At 32.6% G+C, this 26,842-nt stretch overlaps 1 protein-coding gene across 2 annotated transcripts in view; it reads right to left on the bottom strand.

Moving 5' to 3' along the window:
* The window catches only part of LOC130901991 (uncharacterized), a 45,784-nt gene extending 20,236 nt beyond the window's left edge, over positions 1–25,548 (bottom strand). For both annotated transcript variants that reach the window (XM_057813756.1, XM_057813757.1), the window contains exons 1-11: positions 25,465–25,548; positions 25,278–25,411; positions 20,611–20,748; positions 18,778–18,836; positions 10,664–10,968; positions 9,422–9,611; positions 9,167–9,342; positions 5,372–5,540; positions 4,091–4,375; positions 3,836–3,979; positions 47–163 (exon numbers count right to left, since the gene is read on the bottom strand). In XM_057813756.1, coding sequence (XP_057669739.1) covers positions 47–163; positions 3,836–3,979; positions 4,091–4,375; positions 5,372–5,540; positions 9,167–9,342; positions 9,422–9,611; positions 10,664–10,968; positions 18,778–18,836; positions 20,611–20,748; positions 25,278–25,410 — 1,716 coding nt within the window. In that variant the 5' untranslated portion in view covers position 25,411; positions 25,465–25,548. The remainder of the gene's footprint in view (positions 1–46; positions 164–3,835; positions 3,980–4,090; positions 4,376–5,371; positions 5,541–9,166; positions 9,343–9,421; positions 9,612–10,663; positions 10,969–18,777; positions 18,837–20,610; positions 20,749–25,277; positions 25,412–25,464) is intronic.
* Positions 25,549–26,842: the final 1,294 nt, after the last annotated feature.

The raw sequence follows: 26,842 nt of genomic DNA, 5'->3' as shown, positions 1-26,842 counted from the left end.
TTAGTCCATGGTCATACTTTTGATTTATTTAGTTTATAATACTTACCTTTCTTTGCAAAAGAGCGAGAAAACAACCGCAAACTTCTTTCTGAAAGCCTTTGCAAGATTCACTCGGACAAAGTATCGGTAATTGACAATTGTCGAATATATCTGTATCGGGGACCTAAAAACAAACATTTATCGAATTGTTTTTCATAAATTGAAAGATCGTACATACAGAGTACCCATTAGTCTAATTACTCAATTATCATACGAGATGCGAAATTTTATTGAGATAAAAATTACGACACATACAGCACAGGAATATTTTTTAATGTTATACGGGGTAATTTAAAAGATATGAGCATTCAATCTTAGTTACGCGGTAACCTTAGGACTCTGTATACTAAAATGTCATTCAGAAGAATCGGATATTTTTAAAATAATCATAAAAAATTATTACTTTAAAAAAGTTTCATTGATTCAGAAACACTTGTTATATCATAGCATTTTGGGCAATACATTGTAGTAGCCTTTGACAAAAACTGGCCTCAATTCTTTGCAGCATGTCTACATCAATTTGGGTGACGTGTCGACAAATTGCGATCTTTAGGTCCTCCAAAGTACGAGGTTTATTGTTATTCATACGCGATTTCAGAAACCCACACAGAAAAAAATCCCAACTACTCAAGTCGGGGGAACGAAGGGACCAAGGAATGTCGCCGAATCTGGAAACAATCCGACCCGGGAACATATCACGGAGAACAGCCATTGTTGCCCTCGCTGTGTGCGCTTGGTTCCTTCCTGCTGGAATATCACATTTTGAAAATCAATTCCTAGGTTTCGTAATTCGGGGATAAAAAACGTATAGCAATGTAACCATCAGCTGTTACAGTTACGGCAGCGTCATTTTCTTCAAAAAAATATGACTTTGGGCTATGAAGTGGTCTCTCGTGAAGCTGATGTCGGTTTCTTTCTGCCCAATACCGACAATTTTGTTTGCTGACGAAGCCATTCAGATGAAAATGGGCTTCGTCACTCATTAACAATATCAATGTTCTCCGAAGTACTAGCAGTTCGTTGGGGACTCCGTGGTTTTTTCTTTAGTTATGAACCACTTGTTCGAAGGTTGTTTACCCATCGCAATATTGTGTTACGAGGAGGAACACTTACAATCCGATGGATATTAAACTGACGGCGGAAATCTCACTGAACAGCAGTTACGGATTCGTCATTTCGCACAAAACTGTCATACGCGTACAAGCGTTGGTCTAGCGTCCACGGCTCCATCTCAATGACTGAAATGTAAATGCTATGAATAAAGGAAAAGTTAGATACCAGTCACGTGTCACTCCCACCATGAGCGCCCGTGTACAACCCATTTTAAAATACATCCGGTTCCCGTGAATGGCCCTGTATATTTCAAGTGAATGAAAATGCTAAGTTTACTATGCAATTGTTCTCCTTGAATAAACTATAAATTCGTAATATTTTGAGAAAGCCACTAAGGAATTATTGAAAAAAAAACCTTTTACCAATTCAATTAGTGATTATTAAACTTTTGGGAAAATAATTAATCAAAACAACTTAAGAAACTTTGAAAAGGCGACAACATTGCATTATTTACAAGATGGGCTCTAAAATGGATGTTTGATTATTTTGTATTGGCACAGAGAAAATTAGTTACATTATCAGTAAAATGTTTGATGAAATCATTTATTCTCATCAATCTCCTCGTGACTTATGTTGTCTATGTGTTTGTTCCAGTGCGAAAAAGAATACAACGCGTTCGTGTTCTCTCGCCTTACTTAGCCACTGCTCCCCTTAGTGTCAAAGGTTGTGATGTGGCGAAACGAGACAATAAAATATAAGATCTAATTCACCATTTTTTTGTTGGCTGTTGCACAGTAAGGACGCGTGTGATTATCCATGATGGTAGAGTGGAGTAATGATTTCTGCTCAGATTTTATGGAATTATACTAAATAATTGAACCTATCACTTTGAATCAAAAAAATCCTTATAAGGACAACAATAAAGTGAAGTGAGTAAATATTTGTAGGCACATAAAGTAACTAACACAGTCATTTGAATCGCTTTCATTTTGTAGTACACGTAGCGAGCAACTGAATAAATCGAAAGTGTGAATGGTTGCCTCCACTCGCCAACACTCGTGCCGAGAGCCTCTGGGAGGTAGAGCAGTAATTCTACTTTAAATAGAGTTGTTTTAATTACTATTATTTACTGGACGACAAATAGGTTTTATAAAAATAATTTATCAGTAATTAACTAAAATGGAATATTTGAAATGACATTTTCGAGATGATGTACGAGTACCTCAGGAATCTTTAGATTCCGTGTTACAGTAAAAAGTTTGATAAAATAAGGTGCAGTTGGGTTAATGACCCGGAGAACTGTTCTTTCACTAAATTTCAATAAAATCTAACAAAACTGTCAAAATTCGTCAATACGCGTTTGAAAATAGAGTGTAAAATGGGTAATCCTCACGAAATTTTGAAACTTCTGTCCTAGCAGCATAAAGCTAACCGACGGAGGATGTTCCTTTTTTTCGACAGAACATTATTAAGGCTTAAAATGTACTTTGAGATTGTACGGGCATTTGTGGCGAATAAAAAATATATAGTACTCTGAAGAATCATTCTCTCACTACCAATATCCAGATTAGAACATTGTCTAATGTGTTTATTAAACATTCTTTCAAAAATCTGCTTGGAACTATGACTTGTTTCAACAAACTATCATAATTTCTCTGAATTTAGTATCATAAGTCATTAAATACTTGTATAATGTTAACTCAATATTTGTACCATGAAAAATAATCATTCCTTCAGAGCATTACCAACAGTCGATAAGTAGGTATATTTTTGAGGACTTTGATAATACTCGCATTAGTTTTTGACAGTTGGTATCACGGTTACTTGTTCGGACTGGCGAATTGACTTCAAGTTTGTTACAGTAATTGTTGGAAGAAGATTTCATTGTAATTTTAAAAAAAATGCATTCCATCACAGTAAAGAAAGAATAAAAAGTTAAATATAGTATTTCAATTTTTATGGCGTAGTTAAGTATGTTTTTAGAGGTAGAAATCGTAGCCAAAAGCTAGCCGATAACGAAAGGTTATGTTGAGAGATTTTTTTAGGTTATGATTTATTTTGACATTCTCATGCCGTAATTTCCTCATTTTGAATAAAAGTGAGGGGATGAGCTAATGACTTTCAGACTAAATCGACACGGTTTTCGTATAGTTTTGCCTAGTGGAACTTTTTAATCTAGTCGAACCTAGTCGAATTTTAAATATATTTAAAAAATGATTAATACGATTCCCTCACATTTAAAACGTCAAAACTCATTTATTTTGGGAACCAAAATATTTTCTACTTCTAGTAAGATAAATGGTACAAATTTAAGAGCAAATGAAGATGGCTTAATTTAAATCTTTTCCATTATTTTATTGATAGGTAATTTTGAGATTTCATGAGAATTGCCCAAATATAAATCACTTCCTAATAACGTAAAACTTCAATAAAGAAAATATTGACCATGTCACTGTGTTGCATACACCGTTATTGGAAGAAACAAAGTTTTTTTAATGCAGTGGTTGGTGGCGAAACTCCTTCAAAGCAAACAGATTTCAACTCTGACGATTATACATCACACCTACCAAGCAAATACTTATAGTTGACATTTCAGAGACCTCACTCCACACCAGCCTTTAGTGATATATTTAACCGTCATATTACATATTACAAGGAGAATATTACAAGGTCTTATTGTGGTTTAACGTAAATTAAAGAACAAATATTGATTGTTATGATAAGTTAATTGAGATGTACATACATTTATTTTGTCTAAAAAAAATTCATCTCCTTCATCTTCTGGCATATTATCTAGAACATTTGGTTCTTGTACTTTTTCTTCTATCAGATCTTCAGCTTCCTCATTTGTATTCTCGTTATTATTAATTTCTTTATTTTCTTTGTCCTGAAAAAGAGTAATACTAGTCCTATCAACTATCCTCCAGGTTCATCTAAATAGATAGTATTTTCATATATTGTTCAGTGGTTTAGCGAAAAGATTTTTTAACATACTTACTTCTGACGATAGAATAGTTTTTGCTTGTCCTAGTAACGCTGCGTGTTGTAATTTAGCTATTTCATTTATTTCATTTAACGCCTTATCAACCATACATTTATTTTCTGCATCCAGCTCAGAATGCGTTTCATAAAGTACAAATTGTATTTGAGGTCTGGACATCGCGAATCTTAATGTTTTTTGTTGTTCGTCTAATACTTTAGCGATTCTTTCTTTGGCTTCCTTCGTATCACCAGTTTCAGTGAGGATTTCTAACATGGAGAGGTCTCCTCCTCGACTACACACCTTAAAAAAGTGTCAGTATATAATTAAAAAACCTTTTTTTATTATTGCTTTCATAGGGTTCGGCAATGAAACGGGAAGATTTCGTATATAATTTTATTTGTTGAAAAGATATTTTTTTTAGTTATTAATACATTAATGGGAAATAAAAGAGTAACCATTTTTATACGGGTGATATCGAAGATACTTCTCACCGATCTGTCACTTATTCGAAGGCGTGTGGTGTGACGGACGGTCGATCGACGTGGACATCTTAACACTGCTTGTCGATATTTTCAGGAGTTCGTTCTGGAACTACCATCTTTTTCTAGACGTCGATCCAGTTTGCTCGAGGAACAGATTGGTTACGCGGTATATTAAAATGCCGTCTAAAATCCCGAAGCGTTTGCACAAAACTCTCGCCATTTTGATAATAAGCCTTAATTGCGTAACCGCGATGATCACCCGCCCAACCCTCCATTGTAAACTAAATGGCAAGCCACTCGGGTCCCGGCAGACTTGTGACTGTCTTCCCTATCCCTTCACCACGCGCTCCAAGCCTACACCACAAATCTTCCCGTTTCATTCCCGAACCCTACTGTACTGAATTACATTTAGATTTATTTGGCTATATATTATTTGGTTTTTAAGCATATGTACAGAAAAGGAAGCGTTGGCCGAAGCTGTATGTACACAATTTCTTCGAAATATTCCTGCCAGAGACAGTGGTTTCGTTTGGTGAGATTTATTTAATTCATAAATTTTTTTTAAATAAATAGAAATATGGTTGTCTTTACACCATGGGCGAATGAATACAATGAAACTGAACAGTATAGTGAGAATAAAGACAGGTATGAATTTAATAATAAAGATTTAGATAATCTTCATAATTTTTGAGGTTCTCAAGAGATGAAGTAAACTAAATATATGCAATAACCTCAATCATAATAAATTATTTAATTTATTATTGTATTGTTGTTTCATATTAAATAAATATAATAGTTTATTGATAATAATTACCAAATCTATAGGATCAACAACAGCTGTGTAACTATTCGGAGGAGTAGCGAAAACAGCAACTACCTCTTCCATATATGTTGCATCGGGTGGAGTATCAATGAGTCTGTCAGAAAATAATTTGATATTTGACATACCCAATTGATTGAAATAATTTTCATACTCTTCTTTTCTAAAATAAAAAAATTCATTTGTGAGCAGCTTTAAACAGAATGAAAGGTAACCAGAACTATGTAAGATGATCTAAACAAAACTGGTGATATTATTAAAATATTAAAAATAATTTAATTTCTTCCGCTATGTCCAATTCAATTATAAAATGTTTTTATGTCTTGATGATAAAGTTGACAAATTTCATATTTTGTTTGTTAGACGTTAATAAAGTTACACAGAATAAAAATAGTTTAAACTCGACGAACAATAAGATAAAATGAAAGCTTTTTTGGAAAACAAATAATAAAACTGTTTTATTAATGTTTAATAATAATTAAGCTGAACGACTGTTATAACTATATTATAGAATATTTACAAAATTGAAATAATAGAGACAACATTTACTAATTTTAGATTTATAAACAATTTGTACTAATACAGCTATCTCGTGGGCGTGTTTTTTAGTGGCGTAAGCGCTTTAGTGAAGGCCGAGAGAGTAAATCAAAATTCAATGCAATGTTAATCGTTTTTTTCGAGATTAATGGTATAGTGATGACTGAAGAGTCAGAGTATCAACCAGACTTATTATTTGTCAGTTTTGGCAACACTGCGGGAACGATTTCGTAAAAAACGGCCCGAGTTGTGGAAGAATAATTCGTAGATTTTGCACCAGGACAACGCACTTGCTCATAACGCGCTATCTGTATAACAGTATTTGACCAGTACGCGCACTCCAGTGCTCGAACACCCGCCGTACTCACTAGATTTCGCACCGTGCGACTTTTTTTGTTTCCGAAGATAAAATCTGCTTTTAAAAGGACCCGATTTGAGTCGATGGAAGCGGTAAAGCAAAAAATGGCAGAGTCGTGAGGCACTCACCAAAGAAGACTTCAGCACTGCTTCGATCAATGGAAAGTGCTGAAAGGTTGAAAAGTGTAAGCAATTTTTATTCCACAAAGTTTTTTTCTAAAGCTGGTACTTTTAGAGTTATTAACGATTGAAACTGCTCAATTTACATTGAAAAATCATATATTTTTCACCGTTTTTCATGAATTTAAATGAAGTTAAAAAGTTTCCATGTTATCAGCGAAATCATCAAATAAAAAATGTAGCTATTATAGAAATAAAGATATACGTTTTTTAATCTCCTTTGTAAATTCAGTAATAACTGAGTTATTGCTCGTTGAAGGCTGGCTATTTTTGGGGAACACCGAAATTAAGAACCTTTAACCTCAAATAAATTGAAAAAATTTCAAGAGATCTTTTTCAAAGCATATAGAAAAACCTTTAAAATGAGCATTGTCAAAAGTCTTTTGCATAAGAGTTGACTGATTTCTTCTTTTTTCTTTATTGAAAAAATGTACTAATTATACCCTCGCCATTACCACCCCAATTGGAATTAATCGTAATCCACTTGTAATGATCTTTATTTATGTACTATTGATATGATCCATGTGATTTGATCGGTTTTGAATGCTTATTTTAGAAAAAAATAATTGTTTAAATCAAACACTGCATTTTCCGTAATCCTGAAAAAAGGAGTTTTTCCTAAAAAAACTTTTTATGTTACGAGAAAATGTTTCAAATATCAATTGTACGGTTTCTCTTGCCAAAGCTTTTTTAAATCTATGTATCATAAAAATTGAAGTTCACAGTTTGCATTTGCGTACCAAATGTAGCTGATGAAACCCCTTTAAGCTATATTCTTTTCAAAATCGGAGGTTGAAAAAAGTTTTAATTGATATAACGTTTATGTGCTTGAAATCCCCTATAAAATGCTTTTTTTTTTTTCAAAGTTTCGAAGCACGAATTTTGGAACATTGGAAAAAGAGAAACGTGGAGCGTACAATCAAACAACAGCTGTCATGAACGATATTTGTGATGATAAAATATATTTATTCAAAATTGTTTTTCGTATTATTTTCTAAATAAAAATTTTAAGGATTTTAAAAATATTTTTATCTTTTTTTTCTATTATTTGTGCAAAAAAAAAATTAACTGCAATTTTGGAATTTTTGATCACTGAAGGTGGGTTTCATAAGGGTTGAAATATTTGGAAAGCAACATAAAAATACTGAGGAAATTCAATATAAATATACTTTTGAATAATGTTCAATTATAAAAGAATCGTTGACATTATTTTTCAATTGCATGAATCTGATTGATTATGAACGTGTTTGATAATGTCAACAGATGTACAAATAATACATTTAAACTTCATTTTACCCGAAACATGCATCAAATCTGAAATTTTTTCTCAATAAGGGTAACTTTACATCCTCCAACTGTAAAAAGCCCGGTTCTTTATAGGGAAGATTTCATTGTAGAGCTTAAATTCAAATATTCCTTTCCCACACTTCTATTTTTTTAGCAGTGATGTGTGTATCACCCAGGACTCACACCGATTCAGACCAATCAGTGTAATCATTGTTTTGTACAAACTTATCTTTATTGCTTTGTAGGTAGCTTTCGATTTAAAAATATTTGCAAGGACCCCATCATTCTACTACCCTTCGCTATAGGATTTTCTAGCTCTTTCATCCATATTCATAATCAACACACCTACATAGTTCAGAGACTCAACTTTTTCAAAATAATATTTCTCGTTTCCCGTCCTGAAAGGTCTGCTTTCCACCTGATTCTTCCTGTGTCGTCTCATTTACATGTATTTAGTCTTTTCGCCATTCACACTGAGGTCAAATCTTTTTGATTCCTTTACCAATCTACTATAGACTTTCTGCAATTCTTTCGGGGCCTGGCTAATTATACAATATCGTCTGCATATGATAAAATTTGATTGCCATGGAGTAATCACGATTGATTTTTTGGATAAGGGTAGAACAATAACTGGAGATTACTATTCGACATTACTGACCACTCTATGGGAAAAAATTAAAGAGAAAAGGCGCTGAAAGCTATCCAAAGTTGTTTTGTTTTTGCAGAACAACGCCGCTGCACACAAATCTCATTTTGTCATGCAAAAAATTCGTGATTTAGGGTTTGAATTACTAGAACACCTCCCTTATTTACCAGATTTGGCTCCGTCTGACTATCATCTCTTTCCTCAAGTGAAAAAAAATTTAAAAGGTCGTAAATTTTCTTCCAACGAGGAGGTAATAAAAGCTGTGGAGGTCTGGTTTGCAGAGCAAGAAGAAAAATTTTTTTTGAAAGGTCTAGAGACGTTGCAGGTTCGCTGTGATAAATGTCTCCAATTAAGAGGAGAATATGTTGAGTAATGAAATATTTTGACATTGAAATTTTATTTGGTTCTATAGTAGGCTAAGAATTTTTCAATATATCCTCGTACCTAATGTTATTTTGATAAAGAATTTTGGAGGAGGGCTTTACGAAAAGTTAATCTATAGAAATATTTTTTGACTATGTTCTATTTGGAGATGAAGCCACGTTTAATCAAAATGTTTGTGTTAAAAAGCAAAACTTACACTATTATTCATGAAGTAATCCAAAATTGTTTGACATTCCTGGCGTATTTTCGTTCTTACGTAATTTTTTCGTTTTAAATACTCCTAATTGAGTATGTTACTACATGATATTTAAATAATTACGAATGGATTACTATTTTCATACACTTATTTGGATTTGGCTACTTAATAAATAATAATCGAACTGCAAAAATTGATTTACCTTCTACCTGCACTGAAAGCTAACAACTTCTTAATTTTTTCATTTTGTGCTAACAAAGACGCTAAGTACGCTGTTGTTCGAGGAGAATTTATATGTGTTTGTATCACACAACCTGTTAATTCTAGATCGGTAACTAACTTTTTAAATGTAGCTGGACCCAAACAAAATGATTTGTCCTAAAATAGTTTTCAAATAAATAATGGGAACACAAGTTTAGTATAGGAATATAACATAATAAACATATTTTAAACTTACTTGTACAATGAGAATATGATTTTTGACAAAATTACTTTTAGCTAACAAAGTTCTTATTGATGAATGAAAAACTATGATGTGAGGACAGTGGCGATCCCATTTGAAATTGTTTTGATTCAATCTGCTGATATCCGAAATCATTTTTATATTAAAGTACTTTTCGATTTCCTCACACAATGCTTTGGTGTCCCTGCAATAAATTCCAATAGTAAAATCAATAAATTTATAAATAAATGTTACGAGTTTATGAATCGAAACGCGTTTACGACATTTCTGCTTCTGTATTTGTAGCCATTTCCTAACCTTCAGAAGATTTTTATGTTGGATTGAGTTGATTTGGTAGGCCCTAATAAAGTATTTGTTTCAAAAGACGGGCTTGGTTTGAGATGATTTTAAATAGCGTGTGTGTTCGCAGACCTGTTTGTACAAGGATATGGAAATATAGAAAATCTACAGCACCTACGAGTGGGGATAAGATGATTTACCTTATGCTGATAGAACCACTTAAAGCTTTTAGAAGGAATTGACAATGGCATTTTGTTCGATAGCTCCATGAACTTCGAATTTTGTGAACGAAATGGAAATTGGACAATGGTTTCTATTATACAAAATGTATAAGAATGTTTATGCTCGTTTGTGAACACGGATTTCATTTTAATAACTGATTAAGTAACATCGTAAATGTAGAAAAGAAAAATTATTTAAGATGTTATGTTGTTTTCTAGTTCGAAGAGATGGTATGAATTAGACTAATAGGCTAATCCAGAACAATTTAGAATCTGTTGGGGGCGAAAATGGGCGTATAATCGAAAGATGTTAAAAAAAATCGAACGTTTATTAGTAGGTGCCTACCAGTTGTCTGCAAAATTGCTTAGCCAAATAGGATACCTAATGAACACCTTTGAAACATATGGTAAGAAGAAAAAAAGGACGTAACGAGTTCGAAGTAAAAATGGAGATGGATAGGTCATATACTATGGCAACCAGTAACAAACAACCAGAAAATCGTTTAATTATAAACCAACAGGAAAAAGGAAAAGAGGCAGACCTGTATGAACATAGAGAACAACTATCAGGATAGAATTACAACAGATAAACTTAACATAAGAAGAGACTACAGAGATAGCCAAAAATAGAAGAAAATGGAGATCCCTTGTCAAAACAATCTGGTCGACAAGTCAAAATATATATAGTCATAATGTGAATTGTAAATAATGGAAAATGATATTTCTCATACTGTACCTTGTTTTATATAAATTTATCCAGCATGTAACTGGATTATTTTGAGCTTGTTCGGTAACTTTTTCGTCTTTAAGATGAGGTGGTAGTAATTCACCTAGAGTGAGTGCCGAATTTTTTATCCTTAATCTGGCTATAGCAGCTGCTAATTTAATTCTTTGCGTCCATAAAGCGTTTTCGGCAAAACTTAAGCCGTACGCATCGAATAGTTGATGAGCTAGTGCGGCTAGTTGGGTTTCCCGTTTGTTAAATGAACGATGATAAAGATCGTAAAGAAGTAACCACACTACCTGTACATTTTCTGATAGCTGGAAATATATCAACAAATTAAATTTTTATTGTTAGTTCTAATACTAAACAAAAATGATACGTTTCAAATGACACGCCTCTAAAAATTTAAAAAAATAAAATTGTAACAATCGTTTTGCCAACAATTACAAACTATAATTCTTAGCTTGCTGGAAAAAAAAAATAAGTAACAATAACTTTCCTGCATTCCAAATATTTAGGTACTTAGTATTTATTAACAAAGTAGCGATATTTGAAACGTTTGAAAAATAACACTTTTTCTCTCCGTGAGTCTTTACAATAATGTGAACAATTCGATAATCGAATTTTGATTGATGATCCCAAATAGTTATTTTAATTCGAAATAATGATTTATGGGTGATTCCGTTCTAACTGTGATTTTTTGTATTCAAAATTTCAAGATTTTAAAATTTAACTTTTCTAACTTTTTTATGCATATTATTCATCTATTTTACTGTAAAAATAAAACTCTAAGAGGAATTTACTACAACTTCAAAGTATCACGAGCAAGACACAAATGTCGGATTTTGAGTTCCACGGTACTGACTCATTTATCCACGGTACTGACATGGTAACTTAAGATATTGAACAACAAGTGCATCAATTTTCCTCAGTTTGATCATAAACATTAGAATTTATAAGGTAATTAGTTTAAATCATTTGTTACGACAAAAAAAATTAATAATTTATCGGTAAATTCTAGGAATGGACATGACACGGTACTGACATGGTAACTTAAGATATTAAACAACAAGTGCATCAATTTTCCTCAGTTTGATCATAAACATTAGAATTTATAAGGTAATTAGTTTAAATCATTTGTTACGACAAAAAAAATTAATAATTTATCGGTAAATTCTAGGAATGGACATGACACGGTACTGACATTCAAGTGATGTAGTGTAAGTTTTCTTTAAGTGGCAAGTTATATTGTATAAAAATAATGTTTAAATATCTTAAGAATTATTCAATTAACACAAAATTTTTATTAATTGATTATTAATTAATGACTAGTACAAAAAAACAATACAGGACATTGAATATCACAGTTAGAACGGAATCACCCTTATATCAAATATTAAAAGAATTGTTGCAAATTGTCGTTAATCGTCGGATGTGAATATTACTTCGATTATAGAAATTATTTACTTTAGTTAACAATTTGTAAATTTAAATAAAAAAAAAATTTGTCCTATCAATATCTAATAATTAGTATGACGATCTAAGTGATAAATGTTTATATTTACGTTAATAGTTGGAACCAATATGTTTCACTTTGCATTTATTAATCCATTTGGCATTGACACCTCGTACTAACTTCGAGTCCTCGCACAATTCCTTTAATCATTAAGTTTTGAATTTCCCGTTTAGTTCTCTGAACACTACTTGTACACTCGAGTTTTATTTTATTTTTTTTTTTATTCAACTTTGGTTTTCCGATTACAACTAATACTTCCGAGCCTTTTTTATTAATTTTTGTAACTAAATCTTTTCGGTTTTTATAGTTTTTTCCAATGTTTGTCACTTTTTTCAATTATATCTTTTTCTCGCGATGTCTATTTTCCGCAACACACAGAGATTACTCTCTCGTGATTTCTTCTTTATTTATCTAATTATGAAGTTACAATAATTGAAAGTGTGAGATTCAACATAAATTTATAGGTTATATATAATTGTTATTTTCAAAATTTAATATTGATTTCTTCATCTCTATAATTAATTCTATGTACATATATAATTCAAATGCTTGCAATATATTAAAGTTAGTACACTTTGGTGTTTAATTTTGCTACATTCCCAATACGAAAACACACATTCACAACTACACTGTCTGACTCGCATTTCGATAATCAAGTTATCGTCTTCAGAAACTAAAACTTTTTAGTTTACCTTCAGTCTCTGAAGATGATAACTTGGATATCGAATCGCGCGTCAGACAGTGTAAATATGAGTGTTCGTATAGTGGTAGTGTAAACAGTGTGTTCAGTATGAAAATCAGCAATGGTTCCAGAAATTCCAACTTGATATATCAATAGATTTCAGGCGAAGACAGATATTAGCTAAACGTTACCATTTCGTTACATCACTTTTAGCTTCGAAAACTGTGAGGATTTTTTTTGACGTTTAATTTGAAAATTTTTGACAATTTTGTGTGGTGAATATATGCCATATGTCTTGAAGCCTGGGTTTTAATTGTTTTACTCATCTTATAGGAAATGCGCGTATATCCTTTTCTACTTTATGCCATGGGACAATACGTCAGAGTCTCAGTCCCATCCCAACAGTGCGATATTGTTGGCCTTATTAACGAGCAGCTTCTAGTGAGTTCAAAGTTGCCTCCATCGCCGGTAACAAATATTTCTTAAGAATTGTTACACATTTATCGGTATCGATAATATCGTGTATGAAATATAACCACTCGACATCTTTGGCCGACATCGAACTCTACACCATAACGGTGCAGGACATTTAGTTTCAGAGAATCTTTAATGGACAACTTTACTCCAAGTACCATTCATACGAGCTTCAAAGCAATACTCATCACTCCAATGATTCCCAATTCCTATTATTTCTAGTGCATTTTAATTTTTTTCTTTGGATTAGAAAAATCGATATATAACAAAAAAATTAGTATTGTTGAAATGTCAAGGCAAATCGAAGTTTTGTACAAGTAATAGTGAAATATACCAAATTAATCATCATATATCTCAAAAATAGACAAAATCTGAGTTATTCCTGACTTAGATCTGAAAATTAAGCAGGAACAGTTACAAAATCGCGAGATCTAAAATGTCTGTTGAACTGGGTAAAATAACCGTCATTTTTATTCCTTGTATAACTTTTAAAACCTTTTAAGATGTATTCGTGCACTCAATGTATTTATACCAACACCTCAAAGTGCACTATTTGCCTTTTGCTCGTTAACTTTGACAGAAACTATAAACGATCCCATCAATTTAATCATGCGATGTTTGCCGTGAGAAATTTCGAACAAGGTCGTTTATTTTGGAGCGACAAAAGCAGTCGTAACTTTTTTTATTTTCAAGTATAAAAATTATCAATCAAAAGTTTGATAGATGTTTGCATTTAGAATAGACGAAAAATGAAAGCTAATTTATAAAATGCAAATAACTTTTTGAAACATTTTGCAGACTGAAACCGAAAATTTTCTTGTATCAAAAGCTATACGAAGAAAACGTAAAAATTAATGTACCTTATACCATAATAACAAATCCTGTATATAACAGTTATTTACATATTTATTAGTATCGCTCTTGACGCTAGAGATGTGCTTTATTACCGAGAACTTAGATATTATGTTATAAACTAAGGTAAAATAAATTTCAAAAGTATTAAGGTAGAAAGAAGATAATATTTTATTGTTCAGCCTCACACTTAAAAGTTTTCTGAAAAGTTTCCGACCTAACCTGAAGACGTCAGTACTTATCAATAAAAGTTGGGAAATATATTTGCGCATGCGTTCAGAGATTTCAGATGTTTACTTTATGATTGACAATTGTTAGTCGTGGTGAAGATTTTTGTGAATATAAAATAAATTGAATATCAAAATGTCATTAAATACTGGTTTTTGAAAAGCAATACGTCTTCGCTAAAGTCCCCGTATAGGAAATTTTGGAGATGAGCTTTAACGTACATGTTCAAAAGAAGGAACTTTGTGTTCTTTTTGTTATCATTATAGTTAAGATGGAAAGTGAAAATTCCGAGAAAACTATCTAAAACAATATAACACTTTTATGAAATGGCGGAACCAGAAAAATAATCACAACTTTATAGAACGCCTGCTATTAGCTTATTTTGAAGAAATGTCTAAATAATTGAAGTCCTCTAAACTATAGTCCAGCTATTCTAAACTGAAAGCAACCTTAATTATAGATAATAATGTAGATTTAAGTAAATATTCGAAATTAATAGCATTTCTGAAACCAAAATTGGTTGGGTACAAACATAAAAAATCTAATACATTCTCAAGAGAGGAAATAAACAAGCTTTTATTGAAAGCTCCAGACGTCAAATATTTAATGTTTAAAATATTTAATTAGTTTTTTGTTACTTCATTTATTAATTCTTAGATTACATTAATACTAGTAATAGCTCGATGTTGTCGAAGAGTTTTAGAAAATTAAAATTAATGACATTGAAAACAAAGAGGAGTTTCTATTCCTCACGATTCCTGATTCAAAAAGCACACAAGTCGGCGTTTTACACTTAGAAACATGAATTTAATACATTTATATAAAAAATATGCTAATATGAGACCGAAAAAGCATTCAGCAACAACTTCTTCCTATCGTAAAGAAATGGAAAATGTACAAAACAAATTATTGGTATAAATACTTTTATAGAAATTTCCATCGTTAATTGCCCAATATTTAAGATTACCTCATGCAGGAGAATATACAGATCATACGTTTAGACGTACTTCGGCATAGCTTCCAGTTGTTGCTGAAGAGTATGAGAACAATTCTCTCAACACAAAAATAAATTGTGCCACACGATTTTTACAAAGAACTAATAACAGCAATTTTTCCAACCAACCTTTTACATCATAAAAGAATCAAGAGACCAATTTGACAATTACAAATATTCACCACTTATCATACTAGCGTATTGCGAGCGTCTTCAAAGCGAAGCGGGCGCGCAACGATCATGCGGCGCACTCGCAGCAAATCCGTTGTGGACGCGCAACGAGATCGCTGTAAACAGCAGCGTGGAAGCCATTTTGTACTGTCGCTTACAAACGCCAACCCGTACGCTCTACCCCACTTCAGTCCGTAACGAAACACGGGGACATATAAGTGTCGAAAGTTAACCCGAATACAACTTTGCGTTGTCTCTGGTTAAAGTTTTAAAATCAATTCTTCCAGACTATAAAATGGATGCCAAAATGGAGATCATGGGAGTTTTGAGAAAATTACTAGCATATGTCTAACAACTATGCTCCACACTATCCAGGATATTTTATAAGTCCAGAACCACCCCGGAATAATTAATTGCAGCCAATTAATTCTTCACAAAGTGTTTATGACGAAAACAGTAACGCTGAAGATATAATTTATAATTATATATATATATATATATATATATATATATATATATATATATATATATATATATCTTATATTATAATTTTTATTGTCAAATAATTGCTATTGTAAACCCACCGTTATATTGATAATTAGTGGATAACTTATAATTAACAGATTAATAATATTAACGAAGTATAATCAACTTAAGCATCTCCTGTGTACTTATTTAGTGTTAAGAACATACCTTTTAGTAATTAAGAGCCTTTTTTAAGTGTCACTTCATGTCTTAAGTCAGTTTGTAATAAATGCAACAACTCATAAAATGTAGGTCTTGACATTCGCAGGTTAGTACAAAAATTTTTTGGATTATTTTTTATTAGTTTGCAAAATAACATAAAGCAGTCGCATTCTTCCATTCGATTAATAATCAATCTTCCCAAATTCGTCGATGCTTTCGTTTTCGTCTCCGGCGTCTTCAAAGTAACAAAACCAACACGCGACGAAAACGTTGAATTTCTTCCACGCGTCCGTGACGTCCTCGCGGCACATCCGCGGTTTGTTCGCAATGCATTCGTTGCGCGCTCGCAAACCGCTAGTATGATAAAACTGTTTAATGAAGGTTTATCTGGTAATAAAACAAACACGAGTGTGGCTGGATCGAAAATTCACATAAGTCAACACAACTATTTCATTTTCAATATTCACATTGCGAAGTGGAACAAAAATATTTTATCATTTAGTTGTTAGTTTTTCTCAATATCGTTGTCTACAATTACCTCAATTCAATTTTCCGTAGGATGGCTCAATTAAAATATCCCACAGTTCTACTTAAATCTTATAGTTTTGTATGGGGCTGTAGAAAAAAAATATTAAGTATCCTTTTATCACTCATTGAATTGCGAGATAAAAGTGCCCTTTTATGCACTTATTGCATAAATTACTATTATTAAAGTTACTGTCAGAATAACACCAAATAATCAACAGAACGGAGCTCAAGCCTACCATTCTACAGGGTGTTACAAAAAAGGTGATCCCGTCTCTAGGATAGAAAGAAAACTAAAAAATATTTGGGGTTTGCGTCATCCCTATTAAAGATAAATTTCATTGTGAAACAAACATTTTTTACGATTTTGTCGCAACTACTTTCAACATTGTACCAAAACTTTATACGAATATGTTTAGGAAGCTGACATACAAACCAATTCATTGACTCTTATAGAGGGCACTAGTTACACCGTTCGTATCAAGTAGTATTGAACATAAATTTTTCAATATTAGATTTATTAAGTCAAATTTCAAGTGAACTTAAATTTCATTTAATTTTACACCAAAAAGGTACTCTTAATATAACTCGATACTGAGGACCCTTTTCGGAATAATTTGATTTGAAAATTATGAACTAAGTCAACCGATGCTGGTATAAAGTATTGATAAGGTTAGCAATTATTAATTAATAAGCATTATGTGAATTGAAAAAAATGAATACATTTGGAAAAATTTGGATTGAAGGCTGTCCTTTCTTGTAATGTTTGACAAATATCCATTTTAACCGGTAGATCGTCTGGCAAAAACTCTTAACACGTTGAATGCCAATGAAATTTTCACAATTTCATTTAATCATATTATATCATTAAAAATACTAATTTGAATACAAATATTATCACTGAAAAGTATAGAAAATGAAGGATTTTCTTAAACAGTTCAACAATTCCTTAGTTGAATTATGTAAAACAAATCTCCTCGGGGAGGTTAATTATGAGTTATTTTGTAGTTGGCAGTCAACGTGTTAAACTTGTCTGTAATGATAAGGATCTAGCTGTATCCTCCAAGTATTTGTTTGTCTTGCCGCATTCCTTGCGCTAGTTGTTAGGTATATTTTGATCAACTAAATTTGGAATCGTATTTTCTTTAATAATGGTTTTTGTTGTTTTGGCCTACTAGAATTTATTTTTTTAGGTCTTACATTCCCAGTTTGTCGACAACGTCGTTCATGGCACTGAATGAAACTGCTGAATGCTTACTAATGAATAATAAAATAATTGTTAGCTTTATCACTTCTTTATACCAGCATCGGTTATTACTTCATATTTTTGATATCAAAATATTCCGAAAACTGTACGCAGTATCGAATTTTATCAAGAATACCTTTTTGTTGTAAAATGGAATGATGTTTAAGTGGACTTGAAATTTTGCTTAATAAATCTAATATTGAAAAAGTTCCTCAATACTACTTGGTATGAACCGTGTAACTATCGCCCTCTATGAGAGTCAGACATAAAAGCAAATGCATTGGATGTATCATACATATTCGCATAAAATTTCAATATAATGTTACTAGTAGTTGTGGCAAAATCGTAAAAAATATGTATACGTTTTTTTTCTTCAACGCCCTTTATCTTGAATACGGATGACGTTACGAAAATATTTTACTGAGCAAACCCTAAATATTTCTCTATTTTCTATCTATCCTAGAGACGGGATCACCTGTTTATAAAACCCCCTGTAGAATGGTAGCCTTGAGCTTCGTTCTGTTGATTATTTGGTTCTAGAGGTGTGCAAGGGATATCGTTATTTAATATTACAAAAACATATTAGTTTAATACTCTAAATAACAATGAAACGCGTAAAAATGTATAGTCTGTACTGGAAAGAAATAACGTGTTGGCAAGGTAAACAAAAAACACAGGTCCCTATGGTTTTACTTTAGATTAGTCCAATTACATATATTTGTCACGCATCACATAATAAGAAATTTCTTACCTTAGGGAAAGTTTGAAAAAAAGTCACGTCATTCAGTGCTTGAGTTAAAACGTTTTTATCTGGAACATAAAATTCATTATAAGGTAGGGTGGCATTTCGTGTTAAAAGTCTTCAACTGTTCAATCTATGCTGATGATAGGTTCCTAATCGTCAAAGATTATTATTATGGAAAATAATTTATTGAATATCAGTTATAACTAACCGTAACTAGTAAAAAGTTTCAGGAACTGGTTTATCATCAAAATATTTGTACCGTCATACTTATTTTTTCACAAAGCTAATTTAAAAATTGATTAACTCATGGTAAGACCACTTTGCTAAGATGTCTGCCACTAGTGAGGTAGATCCTTACATTGACTTGAAACTATTTGTAGCCAAACGTAGTCCTTTTCTCAAAAGAGGTGATAATCTCTTACTGCTAGAACAAAATCGTACGGTAAAATGTTTGGATAGGTTCTTTGGTACTAAGCGGTCGTGCATTGTCTTGGATTACAACCATTTTGTATCCTTCTTCGGAGACAATGTAAGGCCTCACAGTAAACGACTCTATATGTTCTATTGTTGTTCTTTATTCCGTGAGATTAAAATAAAATGCATCTTTTTTGTCTCAAAAGTCCGTAAACATTCATTTTTGCTGATTACAATCTTCAATTTTTTTTGTTTGTATGTAAGAGCGTGTGCATGTATTTGATTGTTCTCAGGTCTCTAGATTGTGGTACAGGGCCCGTGTCTTGTGTCCTATAACTACAGTTGATGAGGAAATGTTTCCCTCATTGTTCTTCTTCTTCATTTTGTGGCTGTCACTCAACAATTTTGGGACCAACCGCGCACATAGCTGATTGGTTACAATTATCTACAAACGAAACCGTGAACTATGTAAACTAATAGTTAACCTTCTTATCTTCTGATTCACTTGATTAACTCGGTCAACTTGCAGTAACAAACCGATTTGATTTTATAACTACCTTCAATTTTCGACGAATTTCCTCCAATATTGTCACACGGCACTGACATTCATACAGCGTTCACCGTGTTCACTGCTCTAATCCAGAAAAAAATGTCATCAATACCGTATTTGTTGGCTTGTGGAAAACGAACCACATATCGCAGCTCAAGATTGATGGAAATATCGATCTTTTTTCACTTGAAACTCAGCGACGACTGAGAAATCGGAGCCTCACGTCAGTTGCAGTGTATAACTCGAAGAGTCGCTTCCTATCACAACGCGACTTATTTTTAAAAACAAACGGAAATTAATAAGTTCATATAGCCATCATATGTAGTTTTTACTTTCACACATTCTTCAAAATTAATATCAAACTTTCACTCAAAGAAAATTCTATCCACATCTAACTTCAAATCTTATCTGGCTGTCATCCAAACAAATATTATGGTTCGTAAGAAAAATTGTCACTGCCAGTTTTTGCAAATATAGACGATGAAAGTATGTGATACGAAAATACTAAGTTATGTAAATTGAAATACTCAACCAACGGGAAAAAATGAGATTCATATCTGGGTAGAAAGGACTCGATAAATTTTGCTTTGTTTGATTCATATCTTCAGTAAGGCTTTGTACCATTATCAATTATTTTATAAATTTCTTGTCTGAATAAAAATGAATTATGTTGAAGTTGAATTGAAATTTGTATAATTTTAATGGCAGAAAATTCATGCTGAAACTACTCAGTACCAACCATGTAATTAATTTCTCCTATTTCTCCCGAAAATTGTACCTGAATCTACTTATAATTGGCTTCCTTGTACCGTCGCATATAACCTCGACAAAAACTGAATACTTTATTATATTTCAAATCCAAAACAGTAACTTACATCTAAAAACATCGTAAATCAAAGTATAGACTCTTCTCATTTCCTGCTCATCTTCAAAATTCGTCTTTAGAGGAGGGCAACTTAATAAGCAGCCGGCCTTAGCTATATCACTGACAGTCCATGTAATTGGGGAAGGACCTATGAAAACCAAATCAAAAAAATGTGAGATTTGATATTATTCTTAAATTTAAGAAGTAACATATGAAGGAGGCTAACGAAAACTCGAGTCGCCCCTCGCGATTTTTTGTATGGGGACTAAGTACAGTAAATAAAATAGAATATCCTTCTCAAGCTTTTTTGTTGTAAAGGCTTTCACTCAGGTCTCACTTACCTAAAATTTCTACATAAAATTTTGAGATTCGCTACTAAAAAGTTCATTCTCTCCAAATTTTCAGCCATAAATGTTTTTCTAACTCTGATTTAATAGGGTTGGTAGTAGGAAACAACTTACACTTCTAGTGTTCTTTGTGCTGTCGATATGTTTTGTTCTATCTTGTGATAATGAGTGATTATCTTCTATTTTAAAAGCTTCATGGTGGTCTATGACATATAGTTTCGCTCATATGAGGTACAAAAGTTTTTATTTTTAATTTAAATACATTCAATTTTTTAATTATTGTCTTCTTTGGAAACAGTACTGCAGTCTTTTTCTATCAGGTCCACCAAAATGTCTACCATTTTCCTTTTCGTAGCTGTTACGTACACATATCTTGTTCCCTTTAATACTGAACTAATTAGAAACTGCAGAATGAACCAGCGCATTATCAATGACTTGTTGTTTCACAGTGAGGGTTATTTTGGCCATTATTTTTTCATGAAGTTTAATAAGAAGGTAGTATGAATAAATAGTTTGACCTAGAAACTCAGAAAAGGTTCACAATATTGAGAGAAAACAATCATCAACTTTGATTCACCCATTCGATCTTTTTTGGTATATCGACTTCTTCTGTAACATTAGCTCAAATATATGAGGACTAATTTCTTTGCTCCGCTTCTGACCAAAGATTTTATTCTTATTTTGTTCTAAAGTCTCGAACTGTTGGTACCCGTGTAATAGCATATGTGACTTCATTATCTGAATAAAATCGTTTCACATGCACACAGTATTGGAATCAGTTTGTAAACCTTCAACAAAAAGTTCAAGGTTTACTTGCGCTATTGCTGCTGTTGCAATAGCGGCTCTGCGACTGAGTGAGTTATCCCGATACAAGAGGACACCTGGTGCAACTTACTCCGGATTTTTCTTTTATCGCTTCACGTAATCATTGAACTAAATTAGTATAATCGTGGTTCCCTACATGCAGATAATCTAGTAAAATTACGCTTTCAGCAGTTCGTAATACGGTTAGCATGATCTCTTCTGCTACAGTTTGCATTTTAAAGTTTTTCAATTGTCTTCTTGAGTTCACTTGTATGCATCTGTTAATATTTCGTGGAACCCAAAGTACCTCTATATTCAACAATTTGTCAATAGTCGATTCGGCAACGCGAGATTGCACTTGCATATTCGTCTGTACACGATTGCCTCCCTCATTTGAACTCTCGATCCACCATTTCACTATGCCAAATGATACTGCAGCTTCATCTAATGTATCAGGCACATCTTTGTGAATTTACGTTGGGGTCAACTATTTCAAACTCAAGAAGGGGAGGAGTAAATTTATCAGCTCTCGTATCTGTAATATATGGATATAAGTAACATTGCGATATATATCTGATTTCCTAGGTATGTCGATAACAACCATTATTCATTAGTTGGTATCATGTTTGATTATGTGGCTCAAATAGATATGTTCATGTTCGTATTTCTACTGACGCACCAACACTCACAATATTACATTTGACACGCGTTTCGATAACCAAGATTTTGTCTTCAGAAACCTAAGGTAAACTGAAACTTAATTAATTGTCCTACATATGTAGAAAATTTCTGTGTTAATATATCTAACTGGTGCCAAAAGTACTCAGCATGACATAGAAATGTTGGTAACGATAGATGATAGACATTGATCCCGTCTTAACTATGCATGTTGAATTCGAATTTGTCTCAATTAATGAAAAATAATAACTATTCCAAAACATTAATTTTTTAAATCCAAAGCTTCATGATATCCTGTAGCTTTAGCTTGTAACGCTTATATGAATACTTTTCATAATTGGGACTGCACGCGTATAACATTCAATGGATTCGGCCACAGATAAATATGTCAATGGGAGCTTCCAATACATTTGGAAAAGCTAATTGTTCGATGATAATTTTGTCATAAGCGCATTTTAGATGCCAGGCATAAGTTATACCATAACCGTCAAGACAAGCGTTATAGGTCAATGATAAGAAACTACTTTTAGCCTGAATTGAATTATTTGAAACTGATAACATGAGGTTCTATCAGAACTTAGCCACGTGTCAGTCACTTTTCCTTGGCTAGTTTTCTTAAGTCACAGTCAATGGTCCGCAAAACCAACATAACCTATATAATTTGGATATTTTGGATACTTGCCAAGCAAAGATGCAAAGATATTTGAAAATGTAATACTCCATACATACACACATTTATAAGCATTTCAAATGAATAAAAAATTTCGATTATATCTCACATACATTTTATTCTATTTAAATTTGAAGATAGTGCTCAATCAAAGAACGATTATATGTACGGGGTTTTCCAATAGGGAGTTGACAATTTTGAATTTAGTTTGTGAACGCACCTTTTCACTTAACATCGAACTGTCACTGTCAGTTTATTCAGTAAACATAACCTTTTCATCATGGTGAAGTACACGAACGAAAAACGTCTGCAAATCTTAAAAATTTCCTATAGAAATTCGGTGGCCTCTACTTTAAGAGCGTTAACTCCGATTTTCGGTCGTAATTCTCGATCTAGTTGACAGACAGTAACAAGTTTAGTGAAAAAATTTGAGTCTACATATTCGTTGTGTGATGTTGCCTTGCCAGTGAGACTACGGGTTGGTCGAAGTGTCAAAAATATCGCTGCCGTTGAAACGTCCGTAGCAAATGATCTAAATCAGTCAATTCCACGGCGTTCTTAAGAGTTAGGCATCGCCAAGACCACTTTATGGCGAGTTTTACGTAAGGATCTTACTTTACAACCATACAAGAGCAGGCTCACTCAAGAATTTAAGCCGATGGACCATTCGAAGCGACGTACGTTCTCCTATTGGGCTCTGGAAAAGATGCGCCGAGATCATCAATTTTATCGAAAAATCATCTTCAGTGACGAAGCTCATTTCTGGCTCAATGGGTTTGTCAATAAACAAAATATACGGTATTAGGCGGGTGAAAATCCACATATGCTTAATGAAAAACCACTTCATCTACAAAAGGTAACTGTTTGGTGCTGTTTGCATGCCGGCGGCATCATAGGACCATATCTTTTCGTCGACGATAGTGGTCGCCACGTTACTGTGAATGGTAATGGTTATAGCTCCGTGGTTTCCGATTATTTTTGAGCCGAATTGGAATATATGGACTTGGACAGCATGTGATTTGAAAAGGACGGCGTCACAAGCCACACAGTACACTTTACAATCGATTTATTGAAGACCAAGTTTGATGAGCGTGTTATTTCAAGAAATGGACCAGTCGATTAGCCACCTCGTTCGTGCGATTTAACGCCTCTACATTTTTTCTTTGGGGCTACATCAAGTCATTGGTCTATGCTAATAAGCCGACGACGTTGGAATAGCTCAAAATAACATTGAACGCGAAATAGCAGCCGTTTCGGCCGAAATGTGTGGCCGAGTCATGGAAAATTGGGTCCAACGATTCAACCGCTGCAAACGGGCCCGCGTGGTCATATGAGCGAAGTCAAGTTTCATTTATAAATGTTTTGAATGTACTTCAACCCGATAATAAAGTTTTTGAAATATCTCAAATGGTTTTCATTTTATTTTGAAAAAAAGTTGTCGAGTCGCTATTGGAATTTAAATGACAAATTTCTAGTTTAATTTCAACATATGAAGACTATAAATTGATTATCAAAAATCTTCTCAGACGTGTTTGTGTAGAGGTAGTGTGTTCAATATGTATGAGAAAAACGGATCCAATTTGCTTACGTCCATTTTTACAATGATTCAATTCATTTGGAAAATCTGCAACTTTTCCTGTCGTCATACTTCTCTTGAAGTTTTTATTTCTTTGGGAAGTTTGCTACTTAAATATTTGTCCTATATACTTTTTCAAATGGTATTTGCTATTCATAATAATTACTGCTTGTTTCCATTAAAAATCATTTTTTGACTTGCTTCAAGCAGACTTATGCAATTTGATTATTTCAACATTTACTTCAGATGGGATTATGATATGAACTGATGGCTGTTTGTAGGGACAATTCGACAACCTTATGACTTTTTACCGTCTTATTATCTATTATATTCCATTTTGTAGAAGTTAAACAGTGTCATGTATCATCATGTTAATTTCCTGATAAAAATTTATCAATTTATCAATCTTTTATTTCTGTATCCTTTATATTTTCACGTATTGTTCTTCCTCAACTTGAATACAGCTTTAAATTTTGAATTTTACATGCTAAAATTTTCGTATTTGAACCCTCAAATTCCGATATCTTCATACTTATTAGTGAGTGAGCGAAGAAACATAAAGTTAAAAATAATTTTTTATCTGCAATAGATTGTTACTTTACCTTTTTTGACTTGAGCCTTCCTTATGTATTTATCTATTTTGAAATCACATTCTACAGTTTTGGTTCGCGGAGGTAAAGTATTCCATTCATGAAGCTTGGGTTTTTCTTCTATCATAAAAGGATCGTACATCATACTGCAACATACAAAATTAATACAAAAAATTCAATACGAAAAATTTGTACTTACAAGAAAAAAATCTTTTTATTCTACTTCATAATTTGTACCTATAATTTTTATCAATGAAGTGACGGTTTGTATAGAAAATTTATGACATAACATTGAATTCGTGTCATCTTTTTAGTCCAATAAAATGATGATTCAGATTAGAAACCACCAATAACTAGCATGTATTTTTGAGCGTTAGTTCATTTCAGTGTAAATTTGAATTCGAATTTCTATAAAAGTTTCTTAAATTACTCTCGAACTGAATATCAAGATGGCTCTAGCTTTGAATAGCATTCCGTTGTTGTTATTGAGCAGAATAATTTTACTTTTTGATGTTTCCAAATTAAGTTAATATCGGTGAATTCATATAGTGAAGGTGAATGATTATGTACACCTTCAGAAATAAGACAAGTAGATAATCACACAAAATTTATTATAAAAAAAAACCCAAAAATAAATATGAAAATATACACAAAAATTTTCAAGATTAGTACAGCAGTAAAAACATTAAGTTATCGTTTACAGAACATATACTCTATTGGCATATTTCAGCACTAAATATGAAACATTGTCTCTATTGACTTTCTAATCGAAAGAAAAGTCGCAGACATAAAGAGAAAACGAGAATTGCAAATAAAAGAGAGAGGAAACTTTCCAAAGGTGGCGGAGTAGACGGAACATCGAAATCAAAGGATTATGGACCCATGGGCTAATCAGGTGCATGACGCACTGAAGAGAAAGAAAGCATTGTGATGTAAACTATTACCTTACATATCGCAAGGTGGGAGGTAACTTACCCCGGAGAAAAGGAAGAAGATGTGGGATATGTTCTAATAAGATTAGAGAACTGTTAAAGATAAGATGAAGAAATAAACAGAGAAGATAATATAAAAGCATGAAAAGGAGCAAGAAAAGAAACGAGCCTATATTAAGGCAAGGAAAAAGGAGTATTATAAAGTAATAATAAGTTAGGAGTACTAAGTGGCTCACAATGATTAAAAGTGGTTAGAGTTTTAGTTGTTAGGCGCGTTGTTTCAGTGTCCAGGAGTTGAATACTATTCTGAGGTACGTCCGAGAATTGTTGAATGTAGAGAATTATTTGAAATTACGCGCGTTTCATGAACGTCAATTACAGAAAATTGTATCTAAAGTGGAAAAAACTTGTACACCAGAAGAACAAAATTTTATAAACGAAGCTTCTGATGAGTTACTTGGTCGAACTTACAAGACCAAAAAGTAAATAAACATATGTGAGATATCGGTGATGAGTTGGCACTCTTTGTAGAAAGTGGAGGATGAAATATAAAACCAAGAAAAACTAAAAATGTGAATGAGTGTGAAAGGGTGAAATAGATCAGTATGTGATTTTGGTAACTGTTATTGTTTTATAAGTTTTACA

The sequence above is a fragment of the Diorhabda carinulata genome, chromosome X (assembly GCF_026250575.1).
Source record: "Diorhabda carinulata isolate Delta chromosome X, icDioCari1.1, whole genome shotgun sequence".
NCBI lineage: Eukaryota > Metazoa > Arthropoda > Insecta > Coleoptera > Chrysomelidae > Diorhabda > Diorhabda carinulata.
The sequence above is the reverse complement of the archived record's forward strand: the minus strand, read 5'-3'. Positions and strand labels throughout refer to the sequence as shown.